The 20,519-nt window shown below is 39.6% G+C and overlaps 1 protein-coding gene across 3 annotated transcripts in view; it reads left to right on the forward strand.

The window, feature by feature from the left end:
- The window catches only part of Uso1 (USO1 vesicle transport factor), a 66,886-nt gene extending 46,781 nt beyond the window's left edge, over positions 1–20,105 (forward strand). Inside the window, exons 12-25 of one of the 3 annotated variants that reach the window (XM_027388405.2) lie at positions 218–372; positions 1,433–1,638; positions 2,928–2,948; positions 8,063–8,173; positions 8,415–8,533; positions 8,654–8,835; positions 9,214–9,335; positions 11,813–11,951; positions 12,959–13,122; positions 14,261–14,347; positions 17,246–17,344; positions 17,579–17,686; positions 19,165–19,380; positions 19,879–20,105. In XM_027388405.2, coding sequence (XP_027244206.1) covers positions 218–372; positions 1,433–1,638; positions 2,928–2,948; positions 8,063–8,173; positions 8,415–8,533; positions 8,654–8,835; positions 9,214–9,335; positions 11,813–11,951; positions 12,959–13,122; positions 14,261–14,347; positions 17,246–17,344; positions 17,579–17,686; positions 19,165–19,380; positions 19,879–19,959 — 1,810 coding nt within the window. In that variant the 3' untranslated portion in view covers positions 19,960–20,105. Of the gene's footprint in view, positions 1–217; positions 373–1,426; positions 1,639–2,927; positions 2,949–8,062; positions 8,174–8,414; positions 8,534–8,653; positions 8,836–9,213; positions 9,336–11,812; positions 11,952–12,958; positions 13,123–14,260; positions 14,348–17,245; positions 17,345–17,578; positions 17,687–19,164; positions 19,381–19,878 lie in introns of all 3 variants that reach the window. The other 2 variants (XM_027388404.2, XM_027388406.2) reach the window with 2 other exon arrangements.
- The last annotated feature ends 414 nt before the right edge of the window (positions 20,106–20,519 follow it).

The raw sequence follows: 20,519 nt of genomic DNA on the forward strand, positions 1-20,519 counted from the left end.
TTCTAGTACTTAATACTTGGTTCAGCTGCCAACCTTTCAGCTGACACACAAATCACACTACTTTCTTAGGCACAGCTCCCTTCTTTGTGAAATGAAGATGGAAATACTTGTTGCTAGAGTCCCGGTTATGGTACTTGAGGCAACAAATGACTGGTAGTTTGTCTGTGTATCTGGGTTGTAATGCTTCCATATCACTCTCTTCTTTGCACTCTGACAGACCAGCAATTGTTGTACTTCTCATGTCCATGGTGAACGAAAGGCAGCCATTTGTGTTACGCTGTGCTGTCCTCTACTGTTTCCAGTGCTTTTTATATAAAAACCAGAAAGGACAGGGAGAAATTGTGGCAACACTTCTACCGTCCACTATTGATGGCAAGTAACTTAGTTCTAACTAATATATAGACAGTAAAAAGTTTTTTCAAGCTTGTGTTTGAACCTTTGCCTACGTTTTAGCTTTGAGTACTTTGTAACTTAGATGGAAGCCTTAGATGGGGTTGGAGGAGAGCTGAGTCAGGCCATACCTGACACTACATTGCAGAACTTCTGCTTCTCTTGTGTTACTAAGGTGTGAGGGGATCGTGGTACTCATCTGTACATGGGGATGATGTAATTAGAAACATTGTGAATATTACACATATGCAGTTACACAGGTAGAGCCATGACCCCAAATCCTAGTGTGTGATAAACAGCAGTGAATTAGCACTGTGAAGATAAATCACACTTAGTCATGCTCAGCGATCTGGTCTATTGTTCTGATAGAGTACAGCTATTACTTACGGATTCTCCAGTATTCACTTTACTTGAGATGTGTTTAAATGGCTATTTTCATAACTTTAAAGAGCAATTTGACAAAAGTAACTGGAAACTTTGGTGAGTTTGATTGCATAAATATGGGAGGTTGACAAAAATTTAAGTCCATTGTATTTTACAAAAATTATTCTTGTAAAGGATATTACCATAAAGATGTATTTTCTGTAAATGAAAATAAGATACTGAAAGTACTGAAATAATGTGCCAATTGTTTATTGTTTTGTTTTTTGAGACAGCGTTTCCCTGTGTAGCTTTGGAGGCTGTCCTAGAACTAGCTCTTGTAGACCAGGCTGGTCTCCAACTCACAGAGATCCGCCTGCCTCTGCCTCCCAAGTGCTGGGATAAAAGGCATGCACCACCACCACCAGGCCTTGTGCCAATTGTTTTAGAAATATTGTTTTCCCATAGTTTTCTGTGTTGTTACCATCAGTCTGTTGCCTACAGTGATCTAATATTTCTTTGTGAGGCTACCCCCTTTAGGAGATGCCTTTCTGTCATCTGTCCCTTTGTGTTTGAAAGTCTTAGATAGTAGGTAACAATGTGTAGGAAACGGTTCTGTCAAACCTTGGGAGTGGCTTTTCCTCAGGGCTAGTGTGTAACATTTCTCTGTTTGCAGCAACAGGTAACTCAGTCTCAGCTGGTCAGCTGCTCTGTGGAGGCCTCTTTTCTACAGATTCTCTTTCAAACTGGTGTGCTGCTGTGGCCCTTGCCCATGCACTGCAAGGGAATGCTACCCAGAAGGAGCAGCTGCTCAGGGTTCAGCTGGCCACGAGCATTGGTAACCCCCCAGTGTCCCTGCTGCAGCAATGCACCAACATCCTCTCCCAGGTAAGGACCACGAAGCTCCTGTGGTGTGAGCTCAGGGCTGTCATGTCAGTGACACAGAGTGGGGCCTCAGAAGATGTGGGGGAGAAGGAAAGAAAGTGCCTCTGAGTCCAGAAAGTCTGTGGAGAGGAAGCAGTAACTTTTTTTAGGAATAGTTCTGCCAATGATGAGGACTTTATTATGACAAGACACAAGTTCTTGGCACAGGTATATTTACTTTTTAGGGTTCCTCCCTGTCATTTTTCTCTTCTCAGTGAATTCAGATCGATTGAGGAAAGTAAAATGAAGGCAATTCATAGTTCTACACCTCCCTCTTTTCTCCTGAAACAATTGGTCATCTCCCCCTACACACAAAAAACAGCAGTTCATTACATACACAGTGTGTGCAGTGTATACGAAATTGTCTGTGAGTTCTCACATTCCTAGCAAGATACAGATGAGCATAAATAAGAATGTGTGTGTTCTTTCATCTGTTTAATGAGAACAAGTGACACATGCTGCCAAGGTGCTTGGGCATGCCTCATAGTACATGATTGACCCACATGCACTTAGCCTTGCTTCTGAACAGTGAAAGCCAGAGTCCTGAAGCAAACTGTTCTGTCTCCTACTCTTAGCAGTGGAGGGTCCTGCCCATACTCCCACAGTACTGTGTTGTGGCCCTTACTATGTAATTTCACTATGTGTTGCATTTTCTTTGTTTTGAACTTTTTGTTGTTGTCGCTGGGCATTGGACTCTTCATGCTTACTAAACACCTTCTGCCATTGAGCTATGCCCCCAGTTACCAGGCCTTTTTTTGGAGTGTTTCTACTAAAGAAATAATGTCATTCACTTATAACTTAAAAGTTATAAGTGAAAAATTTAAAAATAGCTATAATGGAAAAGAGTTGAATACTGTTTGAATTGATTTACTTCAGTTGCAGATTTATCACTTGTCTCTTAGTGATTTAAAAAAAAAAAACTAAAATTTGTAAATCTTTACTTATTGTCTGTCTGTTGAAAACAACTGTTTTTAAGCTAGTCGTGAAAACTCTCTGACCACATTGCCACAGATGCACCTAGCTTTGTAATTGTAATGATTATATAATGTGAAGGCCTAAAGTGGAGGTGTCTAACGTAAGTAGTCACAATGTTATAAAATTAACCTTTATGTGCCATCTTTATATAGATTAGAACTTTGCTGTCACTTAGTATTGGCTTAGGTTTGCAGAAACAAAGTATATTTGGGGGATTTTTCTGGACTTGGGTTATTTAAAGCAATGTTTATGAATAATGCCTGACATATAATTTGCAGGGTGATAAGATCGACAGACGGGTATGTACACTGATAAGTTAAGGCCTTTTCCTCTGACGGGGCTTCTTCTTGGCTTGGGTTTTGCAGTTGGTTTTAACAGCTTGTTTGAAGTTCCGTTCTACTCACACTTCCATGTATTGGCAAGCTCGTCTGTCACAGGTGGTCTCTAGTTTCCTCCATCCACTCTTGGACTGGTTACTAAGACTGGGAACAACTAAACCTGTGTGCCTGGGCTTCATCCAGGGTGCTTGCACTGTCCTCAGATTCCTCAGTTTTGGTTCTTTGTGTTGTTTTCCCCAAGCTTGTTTCTTTATTTCCCTTAAAAACAACTTAAAGTCAAGTTTAGAGATAAAAGTCTTTTAATCAGTATTTGAAGGAGAAATAGGTGACTTTCTACTACTTGCACACTTAAAATGTGCAATAAGAAAATTTTCGTAATTATAATGATTTTTAAAGAAGTATTATAGAAGCCGGGCTGTGGTGGTGCACACCTTTAACCCCAGCACTCAGGAGGCAGAGGCAGAGGCAGGTAACTCTGTGAGTTGGAGACTAGCCTGGTCTACAAGAGCTAGTTCCAAGACAGCCTCCAAAGCCACAGAGAAACCCTGTCTTGAAACCCCCCCCCAAAAAAAAACCAAAAGAAATATTATAGATTATTCTGGGTATAATCTGTATGCTACAACTACCTACCATACTGGTTTTATTGTGTTGGAGGGAGAATGTTATTTATGTTCTGTTGGTTTAGTTTTTCTTTTGACAAAGTATTTAACAAAAACCAAAAGTATATGTTAACATCCTTGTTTAGTCGTGTGTTTCAGTTGTACAGTTCAGGTAGCAATAAGTGAGGTCTTGCTAGTAATTATACTTTAATGTGTGAGCATGATTTATTATGGAGTTATGACTCACACACACATATATTACAACTTCTGCCAGCAGTTTTTGTTTCTTTGTTTTCCTATATGGTTCTGGGGATCAAATGCAGGGCTTGTATGTGCTAGGTAAGTACTTTACCAATGAACCACAATCTCCAGCCCCAGAATTTTTGATATTAGGATATGTTTTGTAAGTATAAATGTCAATCACTTAAAAGTTAGACATTAAGTTTTTAATTGATTGGCTTTGTTTTTTAACCACTCATAACAAATTGTATTTTGTAACTTCACCAATGCTTTTATTCTTTGTTCTTAGAAACCACTGCTAAAAATGAATCTGATCATAAGACACTAGAACTCTTGTTTTTGATTGGTTTTGAGACAGGGTCTCATGTAAGCCAAGCTAGTCTTGAACTCACTATGTAGCTGAGGTTGGCCTTGAACACTGACCTTCCTGCCTCTACCCCTCCTCAGTGCTATGATTATAGGTAGACCTACTATGTCCAACTTCTAGAACCTTATTTTCATGCAAAAACCTTAAAGGTTTTAAGTGTCAGCATCTTGTTTACATAAACAGTACAAAAATCTCAACGTGAATGAACGTAGGAATAAGAAGGATTTTTATTTAGAAAATGGAGTTGGAAGAGCAAAGCTGATATTAAAGATTATTTGCATTAACTTCAAATATTTTATTTGTGCCTGAGTGTAGTAGTAAACACCTATAATCCCAGCACTTTGGAGGCAGAGACAGGAGGATCACTGTATGTGTGAGGCCAGCCTGGTATAAATAGCAAGTTCAGACTAGCCAGAAATGCACATCAAGACCCTATCTCAGACAGACAGACAGACAGACAGACAGACAGACAGACAGACAAATAAGGGCTGATGAGGTGGCTCGGTGAGTAAAGTGCCTACGACACAAGCATGAGGTCCTATGTTTTGATCCCCAGTAAGGACATAAAAACTAGACATGATGGTGTGCACCTGTAACTCCAGCACGGAGGATTGGAGGCAGGTGGATCCCACCCCATGGACTCGCTAGCCAGTCTAACCAAAAAGGAGAATTGCAGGTTCAATGAGTGGTGAGAGGCTCACTTGACTCAAAAATAATGTGGAGAAAGGGATGGAAGATTCTTAACACCCTCTCTGCACACATACACCACATTGACACACTGGCTCACTCGAACTCCCCCTTCTTCTCCCCCTCCTGTTCTCCCCCTTTCCCACCCTCTCTTTTTCTCTCTCCCCATAAGAAACTTAAATACATGTGTGTGTATTTATAGCTTTTCTTTCATCCTTTCAAATCTGTGGTCCGTCCTCAGGATGTCCTGAATATCATCGATCTCCTTTTGTTCCCAGTCTCCTTTTGTCTTCTCCATGGTTCACATTCTGTAGGCTCTGACAAGAGGTGTGGGCTCGTTTTGTATATCCTAATCTCTGCTCACCTTAAGGAACTTAACTGTTGCTTGTGATATGGCTTACAGCTCTCTCTCCCTCTCCCTCTCTCTCTCTCTCCTCTCTCTCTCTCTCTCTCTCTCTCTATATATATATATATATATATATATATATATATATATATTGTGTGTGTGTGTGTGTGTGTAATTTATTGCATGTCGTGTTTCTTTTGACAAGTTCTCTTAACTACTGAGCTATCTCTCTAGCTCTTGTTTTGGGTTTTTAAAGTCAGTTTTTGATGACTTCTGCTTCGTAAGTCATTCTTAGAAAGGCTACCTCTCAGGGTTCTGGTGTACTTAATCTGAAGTTCTATCATCATTTCTGTTAGTATTTCTACTCTTCCATTTTTATGAATGAACTGTATGCCATACAGACCCACTGATCTTTTTTAAGTTTTATTTTAATTATCACCATCATGTGTGTGCACATGCGTGCATGTCTGCCTGCCTACCTTAGCATGCATGCATGGCATGATATGGATATGGAGGTCAGAGGACAACTTTCATGAATCCATTCTATTTTTCTGCCTTGAAGTCTGAGGGTTGAACTTCAGTTGTCAGGCTTGGTAGCATGCACTTGTACCTGCTGAGCTAGCTCCTACTTGGTGTTTTCTAGGCAGATATCTAGTTGCCCCAGTATTTTAAAGTCTATCTACAACAAACTGATAGTTTTATGGTACTTTTTCCACACACTAAAATTCTCATTTGTACAAGTCCATTTCTGGCCTTTGATTTTGTTGACTTCTCTCCATGATCTAATATCACCTCATTACTATTTTTCACAGTGTCCTTCATTATTTCCACTAGCTTATTTTTCCATATGGTATTAAAAATCAGATTTTTTTTGAAAAAAAAAAAAAAGTCTCTCCAGCTCCAAGAGCTGTTGTTTCTTTCTTTCTTTCTCTTTTTAGATTTATTTATTTATTATGTTTACAGTGTTCTGTCTGTGTATATGTCTGCAGGCCAGAAGAGGGCACCAGATCTCGTTACAGATGGTAGTGAGCCACCATGTGGGTGGAATTGTGTGCTGGGAATTGAACTCAGGACCTCTGGAAGAACAGTCAGTGCTCTTAACCACTGAGCCGTCTCTCCAGCCCAAAATCAGATTATTTAATTCTATGAAAGTAAAGTCCTTCAAGGACTTAGGTGTAGCCCAATATTAGAGCCTGTGCTTCACATGGGAAGGCCCTGAGTACACTCTCTAACAGAAAGGTGGGAAAGAAGGGAGAAATCTGCCTTTGGGTAAATGTGGCATTTAAATCTAAAGAGAACCTTTGAAAAGCATAGCGAGAGTTAATTTATAACTTGGATACTTCTGAAAATTCTTCCCAAAGTGATGCATTATCATGCTGATTTTGATTATTTTATTTCAGGTTTTGTTTTTTAAAAAAGAAAAATAAGGCTATAGTAGTATAAATGGGCAGTGGCAATGTTATAAATAACATTATATATGGAGAACTAATTGTGTTGTATTAAAACTTCGAAACCTTGTTGGACACATGATTTTTAATATTATTTACCTGATCTTGGCAACAGTACAGTTGGTATGTTCATGCATTCTTGGTGCTAGTGAACCGCTCTCCCCTTGCTTATGCCTGAGATGTATCTTCTGGCATGTATCACTAGGTTTGCAGCATGGTTTTTCATTTCTTACTTGAGAATGATATATTCTCATGGAATTTGAATGGTTTAGGAGATTCTTTTTGCACCTTTTTTATGGTTTGTTTGGGGTTTTTTTTGTTTGTTTGTTTTGGTTTTGGTTTTGGTTTTTGGTTTTTCAAGACAGGGTTTCTCTGTGTAGCTTTGGAGCTGGTCCTGGCACTTACTCTATAGATCAGGCTGACCTTGAACTCACAGAGATCTGCCTGCCTCTGCCTTCCAAGTGCTGGGATTAAAAGAGTGCACCACCACCACCTGACTTCTTTATGTTTTTTGAAGAAGAAAGAATTTTTTCTCTTATCAAGAACTTGCTTTTAAAATTCTGAGATTCCCTTGCAGTATATCTATCTACCTTCCTCTTTCACTTCTCAATAAAACCTCTCACTGTTTTGCTAATTCAAAAAAATTGAAATATTAATCTGTCTGGAACATTTATTTTTGTTTTATTTATTTGTAATTAAATTTTTTTCATTCAATATGTTTTGATCATGTTTTTCTTTCCCCCAATTTCTCCAGTCCTTCCCACCTCCTTATTCACTCAGCTATATGTGGAACATTTATTTTTGATCAGATGTCTTGGGATTGGTCTTTTAAAGCTCCTACACTACAATTTTGCTACCACCATTTATTTATTTATTTATTCATTCATTTATTCATTTTATTTATTTATTTGTGCAGGGTGGTAGTGTAGTGTAGTGTAGCTCAGGCTGGCCTTGAACTCACTGCATAGTCCAGGATGACTTTAAAGTTCTTATCCTCCTATCTCTGTCTCCCAAGTGCTATGATTACAGGCATGCACCACCATACCTGGTTTTGTTCAATGCTGAGGATGGAACCCAAGGCTTCGTGCTTGTTAGGCAAGCACTGTGCCAATTGAACTATATTCCCAGCCCAGCCACCACTCCTGTTTTAAATGGACACTTGTATTGGTGGATATGAATCAGTTCTAATTTCTGCACTGTGTTTATTTGGGGAGGTGTAGCTTGTGGTAGACACAAAAATTTATTCTTTAGTTCAGTTTTTAAATCTGGCTTCCTTACACATCTCACGATATTGAAGTTTTCTTGACACGGAAGGGAAGGGATCTTAGGCTAGCTATGAATTTGAAAAAAAATAAATACAAAGTGGTTTCTGCCAATTTATTTTGCAGGGAAGCAAAATACAGACAAGAGTTGGGTTGTTAATGTTGCTTTGTACCTGGCTAAGCAGCTGTCCCATTGCAGTAACACATTTTCTTCACAATTCAGCCAATGTTCCATTTGTATCCTTTATGTTTTAGTATTATGCATGTAAGTAACTTACGTCTTTCAACTGGCTGAAATTTGAAAATATTTTAGAGATATAATGATGCATGCTTCAGCTGTGTGCGTGCGTGCGTGCGTGCGTATGGTTTTTTATGGTATGCTGGCTTGGAATATATATATAATTTCTTGCATAAAAATTCAGTATAAGTAAAATGTTCTAGATAATACAAATTATTAATTCCTTAACAAAGATGTCAGCTTACAGGACAAATTGCAGAAAATCTCGGAGAAGAAGAGCAGTTAGTCCAAGGCCTATGTGCCCTTCTTTTGGGCATTTCAATTTATTTCAATGATAATTCACTAGAAAACTACATGAAGTAAGTAAGGGCAAAATGGCCCTCTAATCATCCAGGGATAATGATACTTTTTTTGCTAAAGTATAAGTAAACCAAGCCTATGATTTTGCAATTAAGCGTCTCATATGTTTATCTATGTAGAGAGAAACTAAAGCAACTAATAGAGAAGAGAATTGGCAAGGAGAATTTCATAGAGAAACTAGGATTCATTAGCAAACATGAGTTATACTCCAGAGCCTCACAGAAACCCCAGCCAAACTTCCCGAGTCCAGAATACATGATATTTGATCATGAGTTTACAAAACTGGTGAAAGAACTTGAAGGTAAGATGTGAAAGTTACACCAACGACAAAGCCATTGTGCGTGCGTGCGTGCGTGCGTGTGTGTCTGTGTCTGTGTGTCTGTGTCTGTGTGTCTGTGTCTGTGTCTGTGTACACATGTGTATTTGGATGTGGATGAGTGATAAGCCAGGAAGTTCATCTGCAGCATTTGGATTCTGTATGATTAGAAAGTACTGCATGACTGTCATGAGTTAGGCTATTTTTACTCATTAAATCCTAAAAATTAAGTTGTTTGCAATGCTTAAAATCGAGTTGGAGTGTAATAGGTGAGTGGTGAAACATGGACTTAGCTGGTGTGTGGCCCTGAGTTCAGTCTGGGGAACCACTCAGATCAGAGTTCAAGTACGTTTTCTTTTACAGGTGTTATTACTAAGGCTATTTATAAATCCAGTGAAGAAGATAAGAAAGAGGAAGAGGTAAAGAAGACACTAGAACAGCATGACAACATTGTGACTCACTATAAGAATATGATTCGTGAGCAAGTAAGTACCAGTTGATTGGCTTCTCCTCACCGACAACAGCTCTCTGCTGGAAGGAACACTGCTTCTCTGTGGCATTTCAAATGGAGGAGGGATGCAGGAAGTACATTTCACTCTTTTCAAAAGCATCTGTTCGGCCAGGCGGTGGTGGCGCACGTCTTTAATCCCAGCACTCAGGAGGCAAAGACAGGCGGATCTCTGTGAATTCCAGACCAGGCTGGTCTACAAGAGCTAGTTCCAGGACAGCCTCCAAAGTCACAGAGAAACCCTGTCTCAAAAAAACCAAAAAAAAAAAAAAAAAAAAAAAGGCATCTGTTGGTTAAATTGAGCACTTACTATGTGCTAGCCATTGTGCAGGATATTATGAATTGACTTGTCGTTTTCAGGGTGAGAAACACATGTCTAACTTAACTGTGGTATATGTGTCACGGCAGATTAAGCCTAGTGCTCGAGCTATCAGAGGTGTAGTAGCACTCAGACTGAGCTCTGAAAGAACCTAGATATAGCTAATTCTCCAGATGAGAGGTAAGGAAGAGAGGCAGGATGGCCTATAGCATAGTGTCTGCTGTTGCTAGCAAGTACCTAGAGAAGCCTCTGGCCTTGTGAAGCAGATGTTTGAGGGTGAAGGCTAGAGGGAGGCAGCCCAGGAAGGGGGTTATTGTGGTGGTTGGCTATCAGGGGATATTAGGGCACTGATGATGTTTGCTGCCTTCTGTGAACCAAGCATCTTTTAAGTGCTATTTCATTTCCTCTTCACAGCATCCCTGTAAGTAGAGACTAACGATATTCAGTTTAGGATAAATGGGTTGTCTGTGACTTAGTGAATTCTCCCAACAACTTTCAGTAATTGTTAGAACCAAATCCAAGTGTATGTGCATTAGTGGCAGTGTAAAGCTCAAACTGTGGTGTGGCAGGGACGGCCTTGAGAGGTGGAAACTGAAGATAAATCTCTGCAGGTGTTAAGGTACCAAAAGGGTAAAGTGTGGTCCCTGGAGTGTGGTCCTGTTAGACAGGCAACTCTGTAGAGTAGGTGCTGAGTAAGATCAGAGCTCTATGTCAGAGTCATCAAGTGATGTTTCCTCTCGGTATCCTAGTCAGTGTCCTTTACTCACATTGTATTGCTCACCTTACGGCTCTGTAATGTCCTTTAAATTCAGTTTCTTATCATGGTATATAGTATAGTAATTAGATTACTGATGTCATTAAAATTCCAGTGTCATTAAAAAATAGAACAGCTCATGTGGGTAGGTTTATCTTCTTATCTGTATGTGGGTGGGTTTTTATTTCCCTCACAATATATATTATTGAGATTGGAAATTTATGAGTGATAATATAACTGTATACTTAGTTTGCTCTCAGACTTTCAGTGTTCAACCAAATCAATAACCTACAACCAAACTTTGCTCAAAATTTGAGTCATCAAACTATCCCAGTTATAGATTTTTAATCTATGACTTGGTTCAGATACAGTCATTTTTTGGTTCAGATACAGTGATTTTTAGTTTATGAATATATTTTGGAAGAATAAAAAATAAATACTTGGAACGTGGTAAATAGCTTACATTTGGGACTGATATTGTTGATTTAGAAAGAAAAGTGTTTTGACATAATTACTGACTTATAAAATTAACATTTTATGCATTCTCACCACTTAAGTCCTGTAAAATTTAATAAACATTTAGCACCACAATAATGCTTACATCCTTTGAATGACATTTGAAAATTCATCCTATGGAAATTCTCCAAAATTCAGGAAAAAAAAATTAAATGAACAAATACACATATGTAATAACATTTATTATTTTGAAAAGTGGAAATTAACTTCAGTGTTAAAAACATTTAATATGATTTATATAATGTCTACTTGATTAGGTATTAAGTGAGCATTTAAAATTATGACTGTACAGCTGGAAAAATGACTCATGAAGACCAGAGTAGGGATCTCAGCACCCACATAACCAACCAAGTGCCCAGTGCTCCTGTAACCCCATCTTGGAGCAGAGCAGAGACAGGAGGATTACTGGGACTTCTGGCTTTCAGCCTACCCAAGAAAACATGTGCCCATGCACATATACTCACACACATTAACAAGTAAATGTTATACATTAATAATATAGATGCATATGTGTATCCTTATTTACTAAGTTTCTTAAATAGTTTGGTATAAATTTCTTAAGTGGTTTCATAGCCCCAAGTGAGATTTGCTTTGGCTTTGCTTTGTTTTTTTCATTTGGTTTTCTTAGGTAACAGCAGTCAGATTGTAGGCTGTGCCATGGTTCACCTGTGGAGCCCTGCTTGAAACTTGTGCATGATAATTGCCTTTGCATGTGAGATCAAGTCCCAGTGCTTAACTAGTGATTGGTTTTGAAAATGTTGAGTGTTTTAACATACTGATCTTTATTTTAAAAGCCTGTATATTTTATTTGTGTGTAGGCCTAATTAGTTTGAAATGAAAATATCTGGATTATATTGTTTCACAGGACCTACAGCTGGAAGAACTGAAACAGCAAGTTTCTACACTGAAATGTCAAAATGAACAGCTGCAAACAGCAGTCACACAACAGGTGTCTCAGATTCAACAGCACAAGGATCAGTATAATCTCCTTAAAGTCCAGCTTGGTGAGTATGGTGTCCAGGTCACTGTGTCCTCAGCTGGACCAACAGATTCTCTGTGATGAACTCTCAAGTTAGAACGTAATGCAGAATGGCTTGTAATTCAGCGTTTCTAAGACAAGTCAAGAAGTGGTGGCACACTCCTTTAGTCCCAGCTGGAGGCAGAGGCAGGTGGATCTCTGAGTTAGAGGCCATCTGGTCTACAGAACAAGTCCAGGACAGTCAGAGCTGTTACACAGAGAAACCCTGTCTCAAAAAAGAATAAAAACAAAAAGTAGTTAAGACCAGTTCTTTCAAGTTTGAAGTCCAGTCTCCGGCTCCCTGTTTGTCTGATCTAGTGACTCTTGACCCTGGTGACACACTGCTTTGACTCATCATGCAAGCTCCCCTAGGTGATCCTAAGCAATAGTTCCATTGGGGATTGGCTGATAGAGTATTTCAGTTGTTTCTATTCCAAAGTTGAAAAATAACATTCATGTCATCTGAAAACTAAATAAAATACTCTCTCTATATATAATTCTGTTTTAGTCACAGGCAGATGGGTAAGAATTCACATTTCTCATTTCCTTCTTTTTTTTTTTTTTTTTTTTTTTTTCTTTTTGAGACAGGGTTTCTCTGTGACTTTGGAGGCTGTCCTGGAACTAGCTCTTGTAGACCAGGCTGGTCTGGAACTCACAGAGATCGCCTGCCTCTGCCTCCCAAGTGCTGGGATTAAAGGCGTGTGACACCACTGCCTGGCCTACATTTCTCGTTTTTCAAAGGATGGTTTTTGTATAAGTCATTATTGTTTGTGGCTGTGTATGGGCATTTGGGTGCTGCTGCGGTATGGGCCTGACCTTGTAAACCCTCTTACTTGGCATGGAGGAAGCACAAGTGGGATTACCCTGCCAGTTTCCTGGGCTAAGGAGACATTCATTGGAGTGAATCTTAGGTGGTCTCATTTTAGTCTTCTAGTCTCAAAGACAAAAAGCTTGTTTGATGCCAGCTTTCCCAATGTTGTGCCTGTTTAATAGGAAAAGACAGTCACCATCAAGGCTCCCACAGTGAAGGGGCCCAGGTGAACGGCATTCAGCTAGAAGAGGTCAGTCGGCTGAGGGAAGAGGTAGAAGAGCTGAAAAGTCACCAGGGGCTCTTACAAAGCCAGCTAGCCGAAAAGGACTCTTTGATAGAAAATTTGGTAAGTAGGTATTAAAACAGAAATGTAATAAGAGATCAAGAGTAATCTCATCATCTTACTTGTTTGTTTTTCTGGGTTTATATGTTTGTTTTCTTTTGAGATAAGGACTTATTGTGGAGCTCTGGCTGGTCTGAAACTCATTTTCTAGACCAGGCTGGCCTTAAAACTCAGAGATCCTGAGAGCTGTATTGAAAATTATGTACCAACATACCCAGCCCTGTTTTTGTTTTTCTGACAGTCTCAGCCATCTCAGAGTGATCTTGAATTCTGATCCTCCCTCCTTCACTTTCCAAGTGCTGGGATCACACATGTATGCCTCCATTCCTGGCTTGATGCTTCTAAACTCAGTGGTGTAAACCATGTTAGTCTTGAGCTCACAGAGATTTGCCTGCCTCTGCCTCCTGAGTGCTGAGATTTAAAATGAGTGCCACTATACCAGCTCATTTGCTTTTTTTTTCTCTTGGGACAAAGTCTCTATGTAACCCTGGTTTTCCTGGAACTTACTGACTAGACCAGGCTGGACCTGCTACTTCTGCTGGGAGTAAAGACTTGAGCAACCACACTCAGCTTGCTTTTTTTTTTTTTTTTTTTTCTTAAATGATGAGGATTCTCTTTTTAAAAAGTAGTGATGGTGTGGTTTAGAGACTTTTTGCAGTGTTTGTGTGGTGCAGACATGGGCACTCAAGCCACAGAGTGGAGGTCCAAGGACAGTTTTCAGGAGGAGTTGATGCTCTCCTCTGACTGTGTAGGTCTCAGGAATCAAAATCCTATTTCAGGCTCGATGGTGAGTAACTTTACAGGCCGAGCCAGCTTGCTGGCTCCTCACACTTAAAATGAGGTATTTTCTTTAATGTGGAAGTAGTTCAGTAACAACTGCTTCTGTGCTTTTGCCCCTTACTACTTAAGGTACATGTCTAGATATGATGACTCACTTGGTATAGTGTAACTTCTGAAGCTGTGGACAGCTATAGGCAGTCATCGAGCACCATGTTCAAATAGCATCTTACATACAAAAATTAAAATCTTCCTGTGAAATCCTTTGGTGAGCTTCTGTAAGACTCAGTTCTATGTGTATACTTCTGATTTCCTTTTTCTTAAGATTTACTTATTTCATAGTTTATTTCTCTGCTAATTGTAGAAATCTTCACAAGCGTCTGCCCTGAATGAACAGGCTTCAGTAACAGCTTCACCCAGAGATTCAGAGCAAGTTGTTGAATTAAAACAGGTAATTTACGGGGCTGGAGAGATAGCTCAGTGGTTAAGAGCACTGACTGTTCTTCCAGAGGTTCTGAGTTCAATTCCCAGTAGCCACATGGTGCCTCATAACCACCTTGAATGAGATCTGGTGCCCTCTGCTGGCATGTAAGCAGAAGACTGTAAACATAATAAAAACAAAATCTTACAAAACAAACAAACAAAAAACAGGTAATTTACTTTCTTGAGCCCAGTTCCAGTAGAGTTACACCCCTGAAGTTGTATTCTAGAACTCATTGTCAGGAATAATAAAATTTGGTAATTAAGACAGCTTTGAAAATCCAGAAGCCTTATTTACCTTGATGATAATGTTTTTTCATCTTTTATTGGTTGGTTTTAAACTTTGTACATTTACAAATTTATTTTGTGCTATGAATGTGTGCATGTGCACCCAGCTTTTGTTACAAAGTGTGCATCTGGAAGTCAGGACACCTTGAGGGAGTTGGTTCTCTAATTCAGGTGGTCACCTACTGAGCTTCTTGTTTTCTTTTTCTTTTTCTTTTTTCTTTTTTTTTTTTTCCCCCGAGACAGGGTTTCTCTGTGTAGCTTTGGAGCCTATCCTGGCACTGGAGACCAGGCTGGCCTCGAACTCACAGAGATCCGCCTGCCTCTGCCTCTGCCTCTGCCTCCCGAGTGCTGGGATTAAAGGCGTGCGCCACCAAAGCCCGGCTCAGATTCTTGTTTTCTTGCTCCCTCTTTTCTGTTCCTCCTTCCTTCTGTCTGTTATAAAGGAATGTATGCTTATTTGAAAAGAGAAATCAGGCTGCATTGCTGTGTTACCTAATGTCTCTTCCACAGACATGGCTAAGAAGTGTGACCACTAAGAAGTGTGCCTTATGTCACCAGTGCCAGAGATTGTCATGTGCATGAATATTTTGCCTGCATATGTGGGCAAGCACGAATGCATGCATGCATGTGCGTGCACGTGCACCACATACGTGCAGTGCTCACAGGCCCAAAGAGGGCATTCAACCCCCAGAACTGGAGTTACAGGCTGCTATTAGCTGCCATGTGGGTACTGGGAACCAACCTCAAGTCCTCTGCAAGAACAGCAAGCACTATTAGCTACTGAGCCATCTCGCCAATTTCTCAGAGCTTATTATCTTCAAATCAGTTGTTGTTTACAATCTTTAGGACTCTAGCATTTGTTCACAATGTATTGCTTGTGCAAGCAAGATTAATGTACTATGTTGATTTTACTGAGTTTGCCTATTAATACTAAAACATTAAATTAGAGAAAATTAAGTTATTAATACGTCACATTACCTTATAAATTCCAAATAAAGTCTTAGTTATGCTTCCCAGTGAAACTTTAATAGAATATTTTATAAAAGAAAATTGCCTTTTAGTTTTTTTTACTTTTCCCAGTTTTTTTTTGTAAGTGTGTGTGTGTGTGTGTGTGTGTGTGTGTGTGTGTGTGTGTGTGTGTGGGTTTTGAGTTTAGTTGTTGTTGTTTTGAGACAGGGTCTCTCTATGAAGCCCTAGATGTTCTGTAACTTGAGACCAGGCTGGCCTCAAACACACAGAGATCCTCCTGCCTTTGCCTCCCAAGGGTTGACATGCACCATCATGCCCAGAAAATATACAATTTTTTAAATGATGGCTTTTTAGGGTTTTATAGCAGCATAGGGTTCTACTTACTATATTACATATTACAGAATACTGCACAGGGACAAGGAGATGGCTCAAAGGTAAATGCTTCTGCACAAGCATGAAAACTTGAATTGGAATCAACCCAGCACCCACATAAGAGGAAGGCAGGCACATGTCACATGCCTATAGGTCAGGTAGATCCTAGGGGATGCTCTTCATCCAGTCTGACCAAAACAGTGAACTCCAGGTTCAGTGAGAGACTGCCTCAAAAAATAAGTGGAGAGCAAGAGGGGACACCCAGTGCTGACCCCTGGGCTCCACACAGGCTCCAAGGCAACATCATCACACACACACACACACACACACACACACACACACACACACACACACACAGCATATGTACAGGAAAATGATCCATAATATCACTGTCTGCATGTTATTTTGATAATTGGCAATATGAAGTAATCAGAGAAAAGGCATGTATGTACATAATAGACATATGAAAAAAAAGCATTATTCCATGCCTGTGCCTCACCAACAGACATGTGTCCAGACACTGCCAGATGTCCTGAGGGGCAGGGAGCTACCATTTCAGTTACTTTCCTATCATTGGATTTGGGTGGAGGAGGTCAATAAGAACATTAGAAAATTTAACAACATAAACTGATTTCTTGCCTCATTGTCATGGTAACACTGCTGCTGTCATGTTTGGTGGCCCCTAACCCAGAGCTGTCCAGCTCTACAGTTGCAAATACTAAGCCTGTAGGGTTCAGCCAGTAGTGAGATGCATGAGAGCTGGCAGGAATCTGATGGCTGTTGAACCAGCCCTCAATATTTAAACCACATTTTTACCTGTTCTTCTTAAGATATCTAAGGGTACCAGGAGGCTGCAGATTCCTTGTAAATCAGGTGCCAGCCTTGCTTTCAGGATTCCCAGCTTATTTTCGGTCACCAGTGCATTTCCTTCTGAAATCCTCCAGGTTTATTTTCTTGTCATTATGCCTGACTGGTTTCTTTTCTTCCCTTATTCCTCCATTTATGAGGTGGGAGGGGGCAAACAAATAGGGTCTCAAGAGGCACCAGAGATAAATAAATGTGTTTCATTTTTCACCTTGAACCTGACATAAAGAGTAATTCTCTAGAATTAAATTTTAAAACTTGCAAGTTGTCAATTTGAAGCTAGGATCAAGAAAGGATTTTTTTCTCCCTGTAAATGGACATTTCCTAAATGAAAGTGGTGTTGTTTCCATCACAACTCTACTGTTCTTATTTCCAGGAGCTGACAGCATTAAAGTCCCAGTTGAACTCACAGGCCCTGGAGATCACCAGACTCAAGGCAGAAAATCATGAGCTGCTCCAGAGAGCAGAAGCCTTGGTGAGTCATCCTTGTCTCTTCCATAGATAGTAAGATGAAGTCCGTCTGTTCTCTCCGACGCAGTCTTTACTACTCATTAGCCAGCTCATCTGTCACAGAGCATTTTGTTGCTTTCACATAAAAACACAAGGAGCTTTTTTTTTTCTGTCCTTTGAAATAAAACTTCTAAAGAGCATTTAGAGTTTGTATCATTTGTAACTTAAAGACTTTTTTTTTTCAAATTCATATTTTCAGGCAAAGTCAGTCCCTGTACAAGGAGAGAGTGAGAATGTGACAACTGCTAAAACTACTGATGTAGAAGGAAGGCTGTCTGCCTTGCTTCAGGAAACGAAGGAACTAAAGGTCAGTTTTGGTAAAACTGCTGTTTATTATACAAAGTATGAGATAAATTTTGGAAAATCTGACTGTTTCATTTCATCTCTAAACCCCTTAGGCTTTTAAAGAAAACTGGAAGTTAGGGTTTGTTTTTTGTTTTTGTTATTTTGTGTGTGTGTGTGTGTGTGTGTGTGTGTGTGTGTGTGTGTGTGTGTGTGTGTGTGTGTGTGTGTGTGTTTGTTTTTTCCCCAAGATACAGTTTCTCTGTGTAGTCTTGGCTGTCCTGGAACTTGCTCAGTAGACCAGACGGGCCTTGAACTCAGACCCACCTGCCTCTGCATCCCAAGTGCTGGGACTAAAGGTGTGTGCCTCTACCAGCCAGCAAGTTTTCTTATCGACATCAGTAATTAGTCATAACAAAATTAGGGCAATAAATTTGGCTAATACAAAAACCACATATAGCCAGGCATTGTGCCAGGATAGGTTCCAAAGCTACACAGAGAAACCCTGTCTCGAAAAACCAAAAGAAAATAAAAAAGATATAGACTTCCACAGGACTAAGGGATATTGACAGACATGTCAGAATAGGCAACATGAAGAAGAGTCAGGTGACATTAATAAATTGTGAAAAGGGAGATGATATATAGTTATACTTTTTGGATTGTGGGTAAATTATTTATGCTGTGGTTTTATTTGAAACTATCTTTTCTATTAGGTCTCAGAATAAAATGGGATTTTTTTTTTTCCTTTGAGTTTTGAGTTCTAATTCTGAGGACAACTGGCTTCTATAAATGTTCTCTCTTGGGGCTGGAGAGATGGCTCAGAGGTTAAGAGCACTGACTGCTCTTCCAGAGGTCCTGAGTTCAATTCCCAGCAACCACTTGGTGGCTCACAACCATCCGTTATGAGATCTGGTGCCTTCTTCCAACTTGCAGGCATACATGCAGGCAGAACATTGTATACATAATAAATAAAATATTTAAAAAAATGTTCTCTCAGCGTTTGAGCAGGGATGACTAAGGATTGAACTTCATACTCTGTTTATTGTGGCTTTCTTTGCTAAGTAGGCTCCCACGTGTGTGTTTTAAAAGTTATGTACCTTCAGTTCTCAGCCAAGCAACTCAGATTGAACAGTTGTCATATGTTAGTTATCTTCACATTCCTGTGACCAGAGAAAAAGTTTAAGGGGCTGAGATTTATTTTGGGTCATGGTTCAGATGTCACAGTCCATAATGACTGGGAATGCAAAAGCATTTCACAAATTGGTGGCAGAAATATAAGGTGGCCAAATGGTGGCAGGTCAGAAAATGACAGCTCTACATAGATCAGCAACAGATAATTAACTTTAAGACCCACTGCTAGGGACTTGCATGTGCCACCATGAGCCAGTGGGGGACATTTCACACTGAAACCATAACATACACTGATTTGTCACTGATGGAAACTGTTACGAGCTTTGGAAATGAGTACTGATTTTAGATCACTGCTTGTCCCCTTTCTTCCAGAATGAAATTAAAGCGTTATCTGAGGAAAAAACTGCCATTAAAAAACAATTGGATACATCTAACAGCACCATTGCCATTCTACAAACGGAGAAAGACAAGTTAGATTTGGAAGTGACAGATTCTAAGAAAGAGCAAGATGATCTCTTGGTACTGTTGGCCGATCAGGATCAGAAAATCCTGTCACTGAAGAGTAAACTCAAGAACCTCGGTCATCCAGTAAGACTGAAATATTTGCACAAGTGTTCTGGATTTGTAAAATGTTTTCCTAAGTTTAAGTTGTGCCCTATGTTAGCCACAGAAATTTGGGGTCAAGAACATTATTATCTGTAGTTCTCACTGTTCAGTGAATTGGTCTGAGATAAATCAAATTCTCATTGCAGTATTTGGAGCCTAGAGCCTAGAAAATAGCTGGTTTCATTGCTCCTGGGTAATAAGACTCACCCTCAAGGGTGGGTTGTATGGTCATTGTTTTTACCACAGTGGGTTCAGATTCATGGATAGAAAAGTGTGACCATTTATCATTAAAGTTAACTGACTGGCATTACCCATTCATGTTAAAAATGACAGGGAGCACTGAGCATTTTCAAATCAAGGAAGCCTGATTCTACTATGGCAGACAATTAATATTAATAATTAATATGTGTTTCACATGTGTATATTTATCTGTGTGTATTATTATGTGTGTATATGAACAAAACTGTACCTTCCCCTTAGGTTGAAGAAGAAGACGAATCTGGAGACCAAGAAGATGATGATGATGAAATGGATGATGGTGACAAGGACCAGGATATCTAGCTTTAAACCCTAGGGATGGTAGAGATTATGTCATTACTTTGAAGAAGTCTTCAGACAGTGCTTTGGTTTGCCTCCACAAAAAATAAAGATTTAGAACCAGGCAGAAAGCATTCACTAATAAAATTATTGATGTATGATTTTTTTTAGTATTGCCTCCCATGTGGAAAACTCTAACTTCATGTGGAAGTTTTATTTATGTTCATCTGAACTCTCCCAAAATATAATTTGCAAAAAGCATCAGGCTCCAAAAATAGACCATTTGAAGGCATGTGGTGGCGATACAGTATGCCTTATTGGTTCACTGGTGGTTTGCTCTTCAGAATCTGTGACTTCAGTACTAACACATTGAATTTCTTTTGTATTGAGTTGAAATCATTGTTTCTAAATCAGCATTTGCGTTCTCAGCTGGTAATTTCATTGTAAAGAATTGATTCTACTTAAAGACAGAATAGCCTGGGCTCGGGTCATGTGTGTCATCACCCCACCCACCCCAGTGTGCCTTCCTGAAGAGCAGGATGGGACAGTGTAGAGTGAGTGTTTGCCATTCAATAGGGCCACAT

The sequence above is a fragment of the Cricetulus griseus genome, assembly GCF_003668045.3.
Source record: "Cricetulus griseus strain 17A/GY chromosome 1 unlocalized genomic scaffold, alternate assembly CriGri-PICRH-1.0 chr1_1, whole genome shotgun sequence".
Classification (NCBI taxonomy): Eukaryota; Metazoa; Chordata; class Mammalia; order Rodentia; family Cricetidae; genus Cricetulus; species Cricetulus griseus.